Raw genomic sequence first — 16474 nt, forward strand, 5'->3', positions numbered from 1 at the left:
GAAGCTGGGAAGGGTGGTAAGTGGAGAGGGCAGGAGGGCAGGTCAGATGCCCTTAAAGATAGAGCATGAGAGCGCACTGGTGTTTGGGTTTGACAAAAACTTGTGAACATACACAAAAGCAAAGTCATAATGAAGTCTCCATACCCTCTCCACGATGACCAGCCGTGACCACCCACATTGGCCACACGACGCCCCTTGCAGGGCAAGAGTGGAGTTCACAGAGTGGACAGTGGCTGGAGATGTGAGGAAATAGGTGGGTGATGCAGGGATATTCACCCCACTGGGTGCTCAGTGAGCACCTATTGTGTGGCAGCCTCCCTTCTGGCACGGGCCACAGGACAGAAACCCCTGCCTGCCCTTGTGGGGATAACCCTCCGACAGAAAGACGATGGACGAACGGACAAACGTAAAATCTGATGTCCGGGGTGATAAGTGCAATAAAGTAGAAGAAATGACACAAAGGAGCTGGTCCGAGGAGGAGAGGGAGATCCGAGACGGTGGGAGAGGAAGAGCTTGCCCCAGGCCCGCAGGCGAATCTCAAGGTAGAGAATCTCAAGAGAGGGGAGGGAAGTCGCCACAAAGGGGCTCAATGAGCTTGTTTTATAGAAAAGGGCATCGTTCATGACTTGTAAGCCCTTCTAGACACTAAGACTGCTAACATTGCAGGAAGTGACTCTCCTTCCCTTACACATTTGACTGCTAAGAACCAAGGAGGCATCTCAACTGCAGCTCGGGACTGAGTGGGGAGGCAGCAAAGCACAACAGAGTCCTGGGAATTCGGGCCAAGATTTAACTTCCCTGAGCCTCGGTTTCCGCATCTATAAAATGGGAGGAAGGATTCCTATGCAAGAGGGTTTTGTGAGAAGCAGGTGAGCTCCCAGCTCCCAGCACAGTGCTTGGTACGTAGGCAATGATCATTAAGTGCTTGCTACCAAGGAGCAGAAGTCAGCCCCAGGGAAGCCACTAAGGAGGAAAAAGCAGCTGTCTGTACCGTTCAGGGAAAATCCTTTGAAGGCTTCAGAACATTTCTCTTCAAAATGGTGACCTACTCCTATATTTGATTTGGAAAATGTTACTCAATCAAACATGTGCCCTACTTTTCCAGAATTTCTGTTACTTTCCAGTAGCCTCCGGAATTCTAAGCCCACAGTTCCTGGTAAGGGTACGGCGGTCAGGGGGAGACACGTGAAGGTGACAGCGTGCGTGGAGAAGAGAACTCAAGTCTGCAAAGGCAGCTCAGGGATTCTTATTTCCCCCCTTTGAATTATTTCTCATTTCCCTTTTCGGCTCTCATGAGTTAGGAGGCTGAAAAGGCCCTCGAGAGGACCTTGTCCGTCTCTCTGCCTTAAAGTCAGATGGAGGGTATCTAAAACCATGGTGGTAATTGTTTAGGGGGGAAAAGTTAGCCTTAATTTAATTTTGTCAAGCTAGCAGAAGTCGATCGGAGCTGACTTGAATGAAATGAGGCTAGTTCTAGTTCAGATCACGTATGGGACGTCACTGCTCTGACCCCTCACTTCACATGGCCATCTAGTTATTATCACCAGACTTCAGCCAAGTGTACACATTCTGAAGAGACTACGGTTAGAAACTGACCTTGACTGCATGTCGCTGTGATCACCTGCCTAGGTAAACCCCCGCCAGACAGGTAGGACTCAGCTCTTATTAAGCAAAATTAATGATCAGTACCCAAAACCAGTCTGGGGTAGATCAAAGAATAAATGATCTCCCTGCAGTTCAAAGCGATTGCAAACAAGCTTTCCCTGCTTGCTCATAGGCGTGCAACCGCCCACCTGTTTATCTTATTCAGGAAGAACAAAAAAAGATATAAATAACATCGACTATCTATACGAAATCCCAAGTCATTGGCTTCCAGGTACCTCTGCTTTTTCTCCAGACGAAGAATCACTGTGGCTGTACTCACTGAAGTCTTAAGATACAATGTGTCATTTTAGATTTATTAAATGAAAAGATGTTAGGCTGGAGTCTTCTGGGTGATGAAAAGAGAAATCATTTTCTTTCCCTTAAACTTTAAGTCAAACAGTATGGAGGGAGATTCAGAATACACAGTAATGTCCTGGGAAACCAGCTGAGAGGGGAAGGGTGTCTTTCAGGTTCTTTAGCACGTGCTGATTTTTCTGGCATAAACACTCCCAACCATGGCCAAGTTGAAGCCACCAACAGTCGGACAACCAACTCACAAAATTCCTGACAATGTAACAGCTGGCTCTCAGCTCCTGCACGCCCTGGAGCCAGACAGAGGTAACCGGTTTTTAAGATTTCTCTCACGCCTTCCCTCTTATCTGACAAGCAAACTGAGTTGTTAAGCCACTCTAAGTGTGAATTGCATACCATCTGATGACACTGAAACAGGTTTTAAAATAAATGTTTCCTTAAAAATACGTAGTCACTAAAAATCAGGTTATAAAAGATATTTAACAATGCAGAAACAGTTATGAAGTAGTTTAAGTGAAAACAGTATGTTCGGTATGGTTCCAAATTTGCATATAAAAATGACTACAAAGACAGACCCCGAAAAGTGAGTAATTCTTTTAGTTGTGAGATTATGTGCTTAATTTTCTTTTTTGTGCCATTCTTCTATTTTTCAAAATTTCTACAATGTTCATAAGTTATATTTGGAGAAAGAAGTAAATTCAATAAATGGTAATACTATATTTTTATTATGGTGTTTCAGGTTTCTCCCTTTACATTCCTAGAATCTTATGGGTATACTAGGTAGGAGAGGAATCAGATCCACTCTATTTTAAACAAGGCTAAATCACTGTCATTTGATTTTTGTGATGCTTTACTGTTTTCAAAGTACTCTCAAAAGCATTATCTAATCTGATAATCTGTGATTCAAGGGAAGGTTATTATATCCTCATTTTACAGATGAGAAAACAAAGGCTCAAAAATGATTAAATAATTTGCTCAAGGTCACATGGCAGAAGAAAGCAGTTAAACTGGGATCCTGACCCACGATTTCTGCTTCCTGAGACCATCCCTCAAAAACAAGCTGAAGTTAGTCTCACTCACAGCTTCTTTGTTCACGAATTTCCCACTGAATGCCTAGGCCCAGTTCTGCAAGGAGACACTCTCCTGATTTGGCCCATTTTAAATGTCCAGAGCTTGACTAGAATCACCCAGGTGGGGTGCATTCCATCCGGGCGTTGATGCCCCACAGAACAATGACACAGTGGGCTCTTAAGCTCGGAAATTTACAAACATGTGGGAGAATTTGCTGAGAACGACAGAACCCACACTCGGGCATGAAACTCTATAATGTTCTATACATAGTTAGAAGAGTCTAGAAAGGCCACGTAATAGGTTCTGGCATCAGTTTCCATAGCTTCTCCCTAAAGAACTGGGGAGTGCACTTTAAGGGGATGGCTGAAGGAAAAATTTCTGGGTAGATCTGCCCGAAGGCTCTTTGCTGGGTCTTATGCAATTTGGGCTGGAATGCCCATTTCTTGCTTCAGCACCATAATTCCTGCTCACAAGCAGTGCTTCACCAGAACTTGGCAACCAGAAACGAGAGCACACTGTTTTTCAGTTACAAGGAACAGAAACAAGAACCCGTTGCTTCAAGTCTTGTAGGTTTTAGGATGTGGATATACAGGACGAATTTTAAAAGTAGCATTCTGATGAGACCTCGTGCAGAGCCAGAAAAGCCAGGCCTCCCAGGCTTTGGGGCAACAGGTGGCCCAGGAGAGGCTAGCCCGGAATGGAGGAGACCCCCTCCTCCGGCAGGTGTCACAGAGCAGCACGCAGGGAGGACAAAGCAGTCCCACTTGGAGGCCTCAGGGTGAGGAGTTTGGGAGCCTCGTGATCTCTCTCTGCGGCGGGGACAAGAACATTCCTCAGTGACATCACGGGCAGAGGCCAAACATGCAGACTCTGCCTTATGAACCCCAACTATACCCTGGGATTTTCTTTCAGGTACTCCGGTGAGAAGCATGTGACACAAACACGCGGGAGCTTTCCATCTGCACCCAGGACTGGTCAGCTAGCTTCATCTGAAGGACGGCTTAACAGGAAAGACAACTCTGGGCACAGCTAATCGAAGGCCCACACTAGAGGTAGCCGAAAGCACCTGAGCGAGACTTATCTCCCGACCCACAACCGAGGCTTGGTCAGCATTGTGGGTATTAGAAATGATTTTTCATTGGTGAAATGAGTCGTGTACAAGATGCATGGATTGACTAGAAATCCTGCCCCAGTATGAGCAGAGCAAAAGGAATTAGGGAGCCAAACCCTGTCTTTGGAAGAGCCCTGAACATGACTGCTGGCGTACTAGTAGCCACACAACTGGAATGCTAGCAGATCCTGCTGCTCCCATACTCGCCCGTCTGCTCTGAATGAGCTTCCACGCGATGTGTCCCTAAACACCGAAGGGGACAGACACTGGGGACTGCATCAAGCTTACCGAGGCAAGATGGCTGTCCTGTTGCCAGCAGGGACAAGTATCTGCTTTCTCTCCACCATATTCTACCTGGTTGCAAGTCTGTGAGAGACGAGACCTGGAAGGACTCACTAACTTCTAATTATCAGGGGCCAATTGCCAATCCATTGAAAATAACTCAATAACTGTAAATGAGTCAGTTGGTTTGACGGAAGACCTTTTGTTAGGATACATTTAAATATTCTCAGAAATAACTAGGGAACTTCTGAGCAGAAACGGAGTTGTATTACTCACACATACTAAGTACTAATGTTGTGTGGCCTCATCTGTACCCAAACACAGAAAGGTGGGGCGCCTGGGTGGCACAGCGGTTAAGCGTCTGCCTTCGGCTCAGGGCGTGATCCTGGAGTTCTGGGATCGAGCCCCACGTCAGGCTCCTCCACTGGGAGCCTGCTTCTTCCTCTCCCACTCCCCCTGCTTGTGTTCCCTCTCTCGCTGGCTGTCTCTATCTCTGTCGAATAAATAAATAAAATCTTTAAAAACAAAACAAAAAAAACAAAAAAACAAACAAAAAAAAAACAAACACAGAAAGGTGCCTGGAGAAATCTGGGGTTACCTTTATATTCCTGAGCAGGCTTTCCACCGCGCCACAGCCAGTAGGTGTGTGTGGAAGTCACGCCATCAGGATTTCTAAGTTCAGTTAAATACCACAACTCAGTTTTGTAAAATTCAATCTTAAAATACTTTGTTTTAATCTTTATTCTCCCCCGATTTTAAAATAGCACATGCTTGCTGTAAGTCTCACACTATAGAGGACTGAAAATTCCCCAGAATCCCACCCTCAGAGATGACTACCAGTCTCTTTGGCAAATATTATTCCGGATTTTGGGGGGCATATAGTAGTAAAGAAGCAGATCGAGTGGAATTCTACCACCACTAGAATATAGGCTATTCTGCTCCTGTGCTAGTTTTCAAACAGTTCTGACAAGTAATTCAACTGACCAGTTTCTTCAGAGAGCTTTATGCATCCATTTTCAAAGAGATTCAATCGCACAGTAGGTGATAAAACCTGTAAGATTTTCTTGCCATTCAATATAAAATATTTCCCAAAGCATTAAAGGTGAATGAAAAATTTTTTAAAGGAAATGAATAATGAATTCAATACAAAGAAAACAATTCAGAAAATCATGGCAGTTTATCAAAACAAAAGCTATTTGTTTTCATTAAATTTTCAGTATCATAAAATGGCTTTAAATTTCAACCAGGAAATAACCATCTCTCTACCACTGACTGTATCGTAAAAGTAATTCTATAATTCTTCTCACTTGATCAATACAAGAGAATACCACATATACATACAACCATTTAGAATTCCTTCCATTCTAGGTGAAATCAAATGATAACCAGAATTGCTACATATGAAAGAAGGGTCCATCAGCAGGGAGTCCAGAGTGGGGCACTTGGAAGAGATTTCAGCTTTTGCAACTGGTAAAGGACAATTTTGATTCAACCTCCCACAGCTTCGTTTGTAATGCTTTCAAAACATCTTCCATCTATTGAATTGAAAAAATATTTTCAGACACACATATGATTATGATTAAAATCGCACATGATTAAATGATTAAAACATATATCATGAATTAAATTTATGGAAAGTTATGCATTACATGTGAAAGTATTTAGAGGCATAAACTACATTTTATGTAAATAAGGTATCATTCTATTATCAGTAGTTCTCAACCTCTAACCTGGAGCTCCTTTATACACTCGTTGGTACCTTGCCTTTCTGACCATGAGAAGATGTTAACATTCAAAAACAATTGCAGGCTATTTATACCATGAGAACTGAATCAAATGAAATATAGTTTACTAGTTTTAGAATATATACGGTTTTGATTGAGACATGAAATGTCTTGTAATTTTTTTTGATAAAGCTTTAGCTTAAGTTGTAGTTTGGCTAACGCCCAAAATCAACTTTACTAACAAATGAAATAAAATAAGCACTCTCGTACCAGGACAGTACTAAGACCAAAACCACTGCCATTCTGAGGACTGCCCGCGGAGGAGCACTCGCTCACTAACAGGAAGTTGTTCATACAGAGATACAGAAGGTACAGAATTACCTGCTTCAGAGACTTTTCTATTTCAACTCTGCTTTCAAGATTAAAAAGTTCTTTATCCTCTGACACAATCTGCTTTTCCGAGGACCCTAAAATATAACTGCAGTATGGCATGGTACAAAGTTAAAACATGAAAAGGAGGCAAATATGAAATTCATGTTGGTTAATAACACTAAAACTCTATCTTACACTATATATTTGTATGAAATGAACACAAAATAACTATTTTTGTTATTAGCAACTTACACAGGAAGTTGTACCACATAACATCAAGTTTTTCTCCATTAACACCTTGGTCCAGGCATTCCTACATATTGTCCAATATTCTAAGTATTTCATTACCGGAACAAACTTGCTCTTTAGTTAACTGAGTGCCAAAATATTAACACTCATAGTTCAAAATTCTATGACTAAAAAGTTTTAAAAGATCTTGAAGAAGCCACTGCTTTTTTGCTTTCTATAACTTTTTGGGAACATGTGTACTTTCAAATTTGACTTTTAGTAAATAAGGTATGGAGTCAATTCTGGGTTACTTTGATTTGGCAACTTTAACAGTTATCCTCCGAGTTATGTTTTGCTTGGCTCTCTGGGGTTAGGAGATGCTGTGGTGTAGAAAATATGAGATAAGAGAAATATTGGGCTGGAAACAAGGAAAACAAGCCCCATGTTGGTAACCCAGTAAATCTAAATGGGAAACAAGAAGGTGCTAGTATTTCTCTGAAGAAACCTTGATTAATGTGCATTTCCTCCAAAGTCTTTCATCACATGTAGCAACTTCAGCAGGTCACTTCTTTTATCAAATAACATCAAGCTTCCCTTGGAAGCCTTAGTGATTGTATTTCTGAAAAATGGCATGGGAGGCAAAACTGCAGAAGGTAACTAACACCCTGTGTAGGAAAGAAGACTGAGATGAGGTGGGAAACGAAGTGGCACTGAGTCATTTACAAAACTGCAAACAGGGGCGCCTGGCTGGCTCCGACTGTAGAGCACGCGACTCTTGAGCTCGGGGTCATGAGTTTGAGCCAACGTTGGGCGTAGAGATTACTTAAAATTAAAATATTTTAAAAAAACCCCAAAACTATAAATAAACACTTCTAAAACCAACCAGTTCCTTGGCATTAAAATTCTCTTCTTCTTAAACTGTTCTTCTTTCCTGATACATAAGGTTTTTAGGCATCTTTAAGTCTTGAGGCTTACACCTTTTGCAGGATAAGTGAAAATACATTGGGGTCAAATGACTTATTTAATTTTGTGTTTCCTATTTAAAAAGGCTCATGAATTAGAAGGCCATTAATATATGTGAAACTCTTGGGCGCCTGGGTGGCTCAGTTGGTTAAACATCTGCCTTCAACTCAGGTCATGATCCCAGAGTCCTGGGATCAAGCCCCACATCCAGCTCCCTGCTCAGCAGGGAGCCTGCTTCTCCCTCTCTCTCAATCCCTCCCCCTTGCTCATGCGTTCTCTTTCAAATACATAAAATCTTTATAAATAAATAAATACATAAATCTGAAACTTTTTAACTGACATCTGTCATCAGCCTATTTGCCTTGTTTCCAAACATTTACTTTTTATAGAAATCTCGGAGAATGAAGGCACATTCTTGCGTCCCTCATATAAAACAGGTGATTCCTTACTAGATGCAAGAAAATAGTTGGACTTTGTATTTCTTCTTTTCAGAACACCAAAGGAACTTCGTTCCTAACCAGTTTTGAAATTCCTAATTCTTCATGATATTCTAGGCAGCTAAAAACCAGGAGAGAAAATAAAATGGACAACACGTATTGATCCACACAACTGCTTAAAAAATCCTATTAAACTAAATTCAATATTTAGGAAAAATGGAACCTATTTTTACTCTGAAAAATGTCCTCACAGCACTTTCTCCTTACAATTTAGAATGTCTGATTTTCCAATACCAAATACATAAGGTCAAAACAAAACAAAACAATCACTGGCTTTATTGTCAGAAATTACTTGAAAATATATTTTCACCAAATAGTGTTGATTTAGTTCTGATGTTTTCATACCAATCTTTCTGCAAAGAACTTTCCAAGAAATCAGTTATGAGGTATCCATTTGTTTAGCACACTTACCTTTCGATGGCTTCAACACTGAGGCAAAACAAGTCTCTCTTGTAATCCAGATTCTTGGGTGTGCACCTGTACACATAGCCGAGGCTGAGCGAGCACCCTGCGCAGTGCAAAGGCTCCAGAATGCTGCGAGGAAGACGTGCCACTGCTTTAGCAAAGTAGCAACTTGTTATAACAAAAATCCCATCGTTAAAACCCCTAAACGCTTAACATTCAAGTTGCTAAAATATGTTATTCCAACCCTACTAAGTCATATGTATAAAGAAGGAAAAAAATGATAGTAAAATGTTTATATTAGACATGTAGACAGTCACCTCCAGGCCATAGTGCCTTCAGCACCTAGTGACATGGGACATACAGAAAAGTGAATGAGAGGACACTGATGTGGTGTTTTGCTAGAAAGTAAATGCCTCAATCTGGTATTAAGAAAAATTATCTAAAATTTGAAAATAAGACAAGGATTCCAAATGCCCTATTAATGTCGTATTGTCCAACAAGCCCACCAAGAATCACTAACACTCTGGGGCAGGGGTAGACAGATTTTTTCTGTAATGATCCAGGGATTATTTTAGGTTTGTAGGCCATAAGGTGTCTGTTGCAATGACTCACCTCTATATTATAGCACAGAAGCAGCCACAGACAATACATAACTGAATATGCACGGTGTCTATGTTCCAAAAATAAATATATTTACAAAAATAAGTGCCTGGCCCATGGGCCATATTTTGCTCTACTGCAAGGTAATACTCGTTGCTCACTACTTACTACTGATTAAGGCCCAGACTCTCTGAAGTTAGGTGATAACTTACAGAAAGAAGATTAGTAAGATTAATAATTTGTAAAATTACAAATAATTTTAGTCTGGTAGAGAGGCAATGTTCTCGGCTAGTAGAAAAGGTAACCTCAAAGGCTGCAGCTCTATTCCTCCCGTAGGACAGTATCTAGACTTGTTCTACAGAGAGTATCCTTCCCTAAACCAGCTTTGCCATGTTCTGACTCCCTCAGTAATGAGTTACATAAATCTCTGACATGTGCTCATCATGTACCTGTTAGGGTTGCCTTTCTCTTTTTAATTGTACTTTCACCTAACACTCTCCTATTCATTATGGGTATGTTCCACAGAGGCAACTCACAAATATTTTAATGATCCCCAAGTTCTCCACATAATTGTTCCTTCATTGTAGTTATTTCGCAACTCAGGCTCTGCATATTTGAATACAATCTACCCCACCAATGTCAATTCATGTCTTCTTTAAATCTTAGAATCCGGTCACCCAAATGCCTTGTCAAGTTGACCTATCCAAATTTGCCATTCTATAAATATAATAAATTACAGTCCCAACACATAGCAAATTGATAACTGAAGATTTAAATCTAGTGATCATAATATAATATACATCACAAAAGATAGCATTTATTTCAAAAGAATTATATAATTCCTATTGGCATTGAGCCACTGGTAATAACTACGGAGCTATTCTGGTTATCAAAAAAATGGAGCCAACCAAGACTCAAACATATTATATAGACTGCACTATTGTTTACCTAAGATAGAGAGACTTTTTTAACTACTGCAGCTACATATGGAACAAAGAACAAAATGCCCAATAAATTATAAGTTCTCACTGGTGATATAATTATCTAGATAATATGCCACTGATCATACATTAAGCTTCCATATGCTTTTATATTTTTAAAAATATTGTTTTTTAGGGGGCGCCTGGGTGGCGCAGTCACTGGGTGTCTGCCTTCGGCTCAGGGCATGATCCCAGCGTTATGGGATCGAGCCCCACATCAGGCTCCCTGCTCTGCTGGGAGCCTGCTTCTTCCTCTCCCACTCCTCCTGCTTGTGTTCCCTCTCTCGCTGGCTGTCTCTGTCAAATAAATAAATAAAATCTTAAAAAAAAAATTTTTTTTTTAATTTCTATTTATTTTTTCTATTTCTTAGTAAAGCCCAGGAGGGAACCCTATCCATACTACCAACGGTGAACAGGAAAATGTTCATACTACATCTCGAACCTCATAATCTTTATGAGGCTGCCATATACAATTACCAAGATTGTGAACTAACATATAATGCAGGTGTAATCAACCAAAAAGGATACTTAAATAAACCTAAAATACGAAACACACTGATCAACAGATAAACTTGTTTTATCCCAAATTACCCAATTCAAAGTAAACACCACTGAAGAATACACACAAACCCATACACACTTCTAGAGTGATCCTGAGGAACAATGAAGAGAGAGGAGCGACAATTATCGTAATGTCTTTCCGCTTTAACCGCTGGCAAGGGCTTGGCCAGAACTCACCCTTAACACTGAACAACAATACTGAGAAAGCAGTGCCAGAAATCATAGGGTGATTTTTCGACAAGAAATGAGTGTATAAGAACCTTAACGAATGACAGAATGAGCCCAGGACACAGCGGTGCAACCTTCACGGCACATTTCTAAAACCCACGAGTGCTCTTGTTGCACAATGGCTCAGGTGGCTATTTAGTCAGATCAAAAACTTATGAGCATCCCGAGGCAATACGGTATTTCCCCCAGTGTGGAATATGGGACCCTAGTGAACGTCTTGAATTTGAATTTATGTGGCATAAACAATGGGTTCAGATGACACAAGTAAACAGGACTAAGTAACACTGGCTCACAGAGTAAGAGTCAATTCCTTTTCAGTTCCCTATCAATCCTAATTATAAAAAGAAGAAAGTCTCAGTCCAGTGCTAGGAAGTCTTTAACGAGAATCTCACAGCTGCTAATCTTTCAACAGTGAGAAAACAGACCTCAGGCTCAGAACCAGCCACGTGACAGCATCTCTGCTAGAGTTCAACAACGTTTGTTTTCGTGGTGGTTACTTCTAGCTCAAGCAAATGAGATGGCAGTAATATATTAGATTCCTTTTTAAATAAATGTAAATAAAAATCCTGAGTCAATGTAATGAAAGATATTAAGTACATGACAGCAAACTGTGGATATAGCAAGAATGATGAAAGTGGCATCAAAATAACTAAAATTGGGAAGGAGAGAAGAAAGAACACTTTGCAAGAAGGAAGGAGAGACAAAGGCCCCACCTCAGCTCTAACCACTAAACAGTCCTGTGGCTTTAGCAAACTTCTCACCTCCTCAGGCCTTACTTTCTTCATCTACAGAAGGAGGAATGAGCTAGGCTGGTTTTCCAAACTGAGGTCACCGGCGTGCCAGCAGCACCGTTTCCGTCACACCCACACACTACCTGTACTGTTGTTAATTTAATTCTCCTTAAAGGAGTAAGTTTTTAAAATTTGAAATGAAAAACCAGTATTTTTAAATACACACTAAAAAAAAGATACATGGATTATTAATTTCTGTTTAGTCGTTTGTATACCACCTAAAGTTACTTCAGACAGATCAGTTAAGACACATTTTGGGTAACAATTATAAAAGGCAGAGCCTCCCATTCGGTTTACTGAGGATGCCACTTATAGCAATGGATAGCAGGTACGCCAAGACGGTGGGTGATCCCTTCAAACGCTGGAGCGGCAGCACGGGGCCTGGGACTGCTGGAGCCCCCACGCTGGTTGCTTCTGGCCTCATGCAGCCTTGTCTGTTTACCTCAACAGGCCACATCTCCATGCGTGTGAGTGTGATTCTAGCATCTTCAATGGGTAACATGACATTAAAAAAAAGTAGGTAGCATTGGTCTAAGGCACCCTTTGGCTGAGATTTTATGACATTTTATGATATTTTCTTTTTGTACATTTATTTTCAATTTGCTTTAGTACTAAGCCCAAAGACCCAAGAGTGTCAGAATGTGACTTTAGAAATTTTGAAACTCTTCCATCACAATATCTAAAAATAACCACCATCATTCAAGAATTGATACACTAAAATGACTGATTCTATACTGATCACCATGAATAAAGCTTTATCCCAATTAATTTTACTGGTAATGACCTTATTTAAGATTTTTAGTTGAAAAATAAACATTTTCTCTAATACACATATTCACACACATTATAGCCTTACTCACCAACCATTTTCATTTTTACGTTTGGAGAGTATCTGTTCCTTATCCACAGAAACATTACGGGAAACACCTAGAGCAAAGTAACAATAATGTATTAATGTGGTTTGTTGTAATACACATGCAGATACTTAGAGACCCTCTAATTCAATTTTTACTTTAGAATTCAGAGAAGCAGAAAAAATAAGAGCCCAGAGTCACATATACACAAGGGTGGTTCAAAACTAAATGTATAGAGGTCTTCTGGAAAAAAGATGGCAGAATGAGAGTAATTTCTTTCTCTTCCCTGAAAACCACTGACATTAATAAAATGAGTAAAATTAGAGGGGAAAATTCAACTGCCAGTAACACTTGGAAATATTAGAAATTCAATCATAGACTACCAAGAATACCTGCAAGGTATAATAAAGTTGGGATACACCCAAGAAAGATGCTAAAAGTCAATGTATACATCCCCAGGTTCAAATGCAGAGCTCTCAGGGACCTGGACAAAAATCTTCTATTTAGACCATCAACAGTTGACCGCAGAAGCAGGAAACATTTCCACAGGATCCAGGTCCAGGATCCAATAAAGGAAGGGATAGGGGAAGAAGGGAAATGAAGAAGGAACATCACACCTAAAATGTCCAAAGCAATTGATTTCCCCTCCTCCAGGCTACCTGAACGGGGTGAATTCCACCTCTATCTACCTAGCTGCCCAAATCAAAAAGCAGGGTGTCATCCTTGAGTCTTCATCTCCTCATCCTGTTCCCCCATATCCACTCCCCTGATAAGTCCTGTCGATTCCACCTCATAAATCTCACTCACGCTCCCAAGCCATCACTACCTCCTCTTGCCCAGACTATTGCACTAGCTCCTACTGACCTCCAGCTTCCATACCTTCTCTTCCCTTCAGTGCTTCCTCCAAATAAAAATCTGGGTCATATCACCTCCTTGCTTAAACGCCTCGCTCACTAGAATAGATTCCAATTCTGAAGAACAGCTTCCAAGGCCCTGAATTTGCTGGTACCCTCCTTTCTCCCTTGTATTGCTTTCTTCTTCATTCTGTTCTTTAGTCACACTAGCCTCAGGGTCTTTGCACTAGCTGTTCCCTGACGAGAAAAAGCAAAGAGCAGATCGGATAATTGTATATGTAGTCAAGTTGCCATTGGTGTAAAAGAGAACAGAAAGACATTTCAACCACTCAACCTCGAAGTTTTCTTGGGGGTGGGGGTGGGGAGGATCTACTGATGATAATTAATGAAATAACTCAGAAATGAGAAAACTAATTATAAACTTTCTTGTATTAATGAGAATCCTGGAGTTGAAAACCAAATTCATATAAATATTATATTAAGGTTCAATGACCATGCTATGGCTACAGAACAGAACTTAAATGTTATAAACCTTGACAAAGTAAAAATAATCAAACTAACTCAAACTGAGGCAGGAGGGAATGGAAATTAGCCCAAGAGTTCATTTCTTTATATTTCATGGCAGCAGTGGTGAATAAGGGCAGTAAATCGAATTATCTAAAGCTGATAATTTTTTAAAATCTAAAAACTGATATAGAAAAAGTAAATAACAGAAGCGTTTTTATATATAAAACAAAACAAAACAGCATGTGGCAAAAGACAGAAAAGGCTGTAAAAACAGAAAGTACAAGCAAAATAAAAGATTTAACACCAAACATACTATTTCTTGCCTACCAAAAAAAGACATTCTCCTACAATACCAAAACTTTCAACCCATGTACATGCTGTTCTAATGGCAGCAACTCTGGAAACAATCTAGACCTCTATCAACAGACACAGATTGGGAGGATTAAGGGTATCTCTGTGGTGAATTTCTGCCCCAATTATTTATAGAATTCAGAGAATAAACTGTATCTGGAAAACCACAAGTCCAAAAAGAATAGCCATTTTTACACCCATTCAAAAAAATATATGTGAACCACTCCCCTAAATAAATACTATGAAATCAACAATATGAGGGAATAGCGGAGAAACATACAGGTAACTGGCAATATTAGAAGCTAGAACTTAAGCCACCTTCTTGACTTTTTTTACTATTAACTCCTTCCTCTCCAATTTTGAAGGGATTGTTGGTATTTTTATTACAAGTTTCCCTTAAAAAAAAATTCTGATAGTAATGTGTTCTGACAACTCTATGGTTGTTAACACTTCAGAGTAAAGGCGTCTGCTAGCACAACTAATAAGTTAAGAAAAATCAATCCTGACAGCCCCCTGCAGGAATCAGGTGGCTGAAGAGCTTAATTTCCTAAATAAACCATTAACAATATTATTTATGAATTAACAGCTAGCTAATTTCTGTGGGGAGTAATGCGGAGTGGCAACACCCCAAATGCTTACAGTTTTGTTGGTCATTTCTTACTGAGCAATGCTCATAAAGACGCCGATTGAATCGCTGCTCTTCTGGGCTGGGGGAACCCCATTAAAGGACCCATCACTCGTGAGCCCAAGGTGCAGGGGTGACCCTCCTTCTCCCCTTTTCCTGGGACATCTCACCTTCTCAGAGTTTTCTGCTTTTAAAAACCCTAGACAGCCCCAAAACCCCCGCGCATTCTCCTGCCGGGCGATCCAGGTGAGGCAAGCCTGGAAAGAAGGGGGCCCCAAGCTCTTCCCCACCCCCTCACCCCCCCACACCCCAACTTTCCACCCAGGCGAGGCAACTGACAGCGCAGCAAGATGCAGTTGGTATCCTCCTGGCTCGTCACCCAGCTCATTGAGTCGCCCAGCGGCCGCCTGCAGCCGGAGCACAGAAACACCAGCGGCCTGTCCTCCTCTTCGGCGGGTTCCGCAGCCTCCTCGCGCCGCTTCCCCTCTGCACAGCCCACCGACGCGTTCCCGCTCACGGAGTTCCACATGTTTGCCCACTTCTGCAGCAGCTGGTGACGGCTCGAGTCTTCCGAGAGCCGCCTTCCCAACAGAGAGGAGTCGCCCCACTTGCCCTTGTCACCGCCACACGTACAGCTTGTAGAAGAGCATCCTTTGCAACAACTGGACGGCCAAGCGCCCGCCATTCCTCCAAACGGCCCGCGTCGCGAAGCGCCACGGGAAATGCGCGCCTGCGCCTGCGCGGGGCGGGGCGGGGCGGGGCGAGGAGGCGGAGGCCGGAGAGGGGCGGTGGCCTGAGGGGCAGAGCCTAAGGGGAAGAGACGGCGGGCAACCCGCTAGTGCGCATGCTCCTTATCGGGCTGAACCGCGCCGGGTCGTCTCTGAGGCTGAGTCCGTTTCCATCTTTAGGGACTTGAAACTGCTAGAGATCCGGCTGCCAGTACTTGGGGAGCGGTATTGAGCCCCTTTACTAGTTACTAAAGTGAATACGCCTCCCCACACACCACCCAGAGAAGAGTAGGGGAGCACGCCTGCTTTCTACAGCCTCATTCCCCCACCCTCTATGTTACAGCCCCTCAAAGTTTAGAGTGCCTAAGAGTCACCTGGAAGCTGGTTAAAACAGATTTCTCGGCCCTTCACAGATCTAGTCAATGGGTTCGGTGGGCCACGCGTAGTAACCGTGAGGCGAACTGTAGAAAGGCTATTTGCTTTTCCTGAGTCTGATTCTTCATGGATTATATGGGTCACTACTGCACCGGGGTTGTTACGAGATCAAGTGAGATGATATGCTTGAAAATGCTTCAACTCTCACGTACCGTGTCCATGCCAATTAGCCTCCAATAGGTGGAAATTGCGCTCCCTCCTACTTTTTTTGTGTGCAGGCAAGCCTGGCCTCCCTGGACTGCTGTTTTCAAGCACAATAATATCTCCGGGTACAACATTGATAAAACCCACATCTGTTCTTTAAGTAAGTGGGTAGTAACCTCGGAATTCAAAGGGATGATCTCCTTGTCT

At 41.8% G+C, this 16474-nt stretch overlaps 1 protein-coding gene across 1 annotated transcript; it reads right to left on the minus strand.

Annotated features, from left to right (window-relative positions):
- Positions 1-1929: 1929 nt before the first annotated feature.
- MIS18A (MIS18 kinetochore protein A) lies at positions 1930-15669 on the minus strand. Its single transcript, XM_026513696.4, has 5 exons — positions 15300-15669; positions 12630-12696; positions 8616-8738; positions 6526-6622; positions 1930-5955 (listed from the first exon to the last, which is right to left on the minus strand). The coding sequence occupies exons 1-5, from the start codon at positions 15643-15645 to the stop codon at positions 5875-5877; spliced, it is 714 nt and encodes a 237-aa protein (XP_026369481.1). The 5' UTR covers positions 15646-15669; the 3' UTR covers positions 1930-5874.
- Positions 15670-16474: the final 805 nt, after the last annotated feature.

This window comes from Ursus arctos, unplaced genomic scaffold, assembly GCF_023065955.2.
Source record: "Ursus arctos isolate Adak ecotype North America unplaced genomic scaffold, UrsArc2.0 scaffold_4, whole genome shotgun sequence".
Taxonomy (NCBI): domain Eukaryota; kingdom Metazoa; phylum Chordata; class Mammalia; order Carnivora; family Ursidae; genus Ursus; species Ursus arctos.

Excerpts from the sequence above, each read along its gene's own strand:
- MIS18A (XM_026513696.4), bottom strand. The coding sequence starts at position 15,645 with ATGGCGGGCGCTTGGCCGTCCAGTTGTTGCAAAGGATGCTCTTCTACA. Across the intron at positions 8,739-12,629 it reads CGTAAAAATGAAAATGGTTG|CATTCTGGAGCCTTTGCACT; the intron begins GTGAGTAAGGCT and ends TCTTCCTCGCAG. Across the intron at positions 5,956-6,525 it reads TAGAAAAGTCTCTGAAGCAG|ATGGAAGATGTTTTGAAAGC; the intron begins GTAATTCTGTAC and ends TCAATTCAATAG.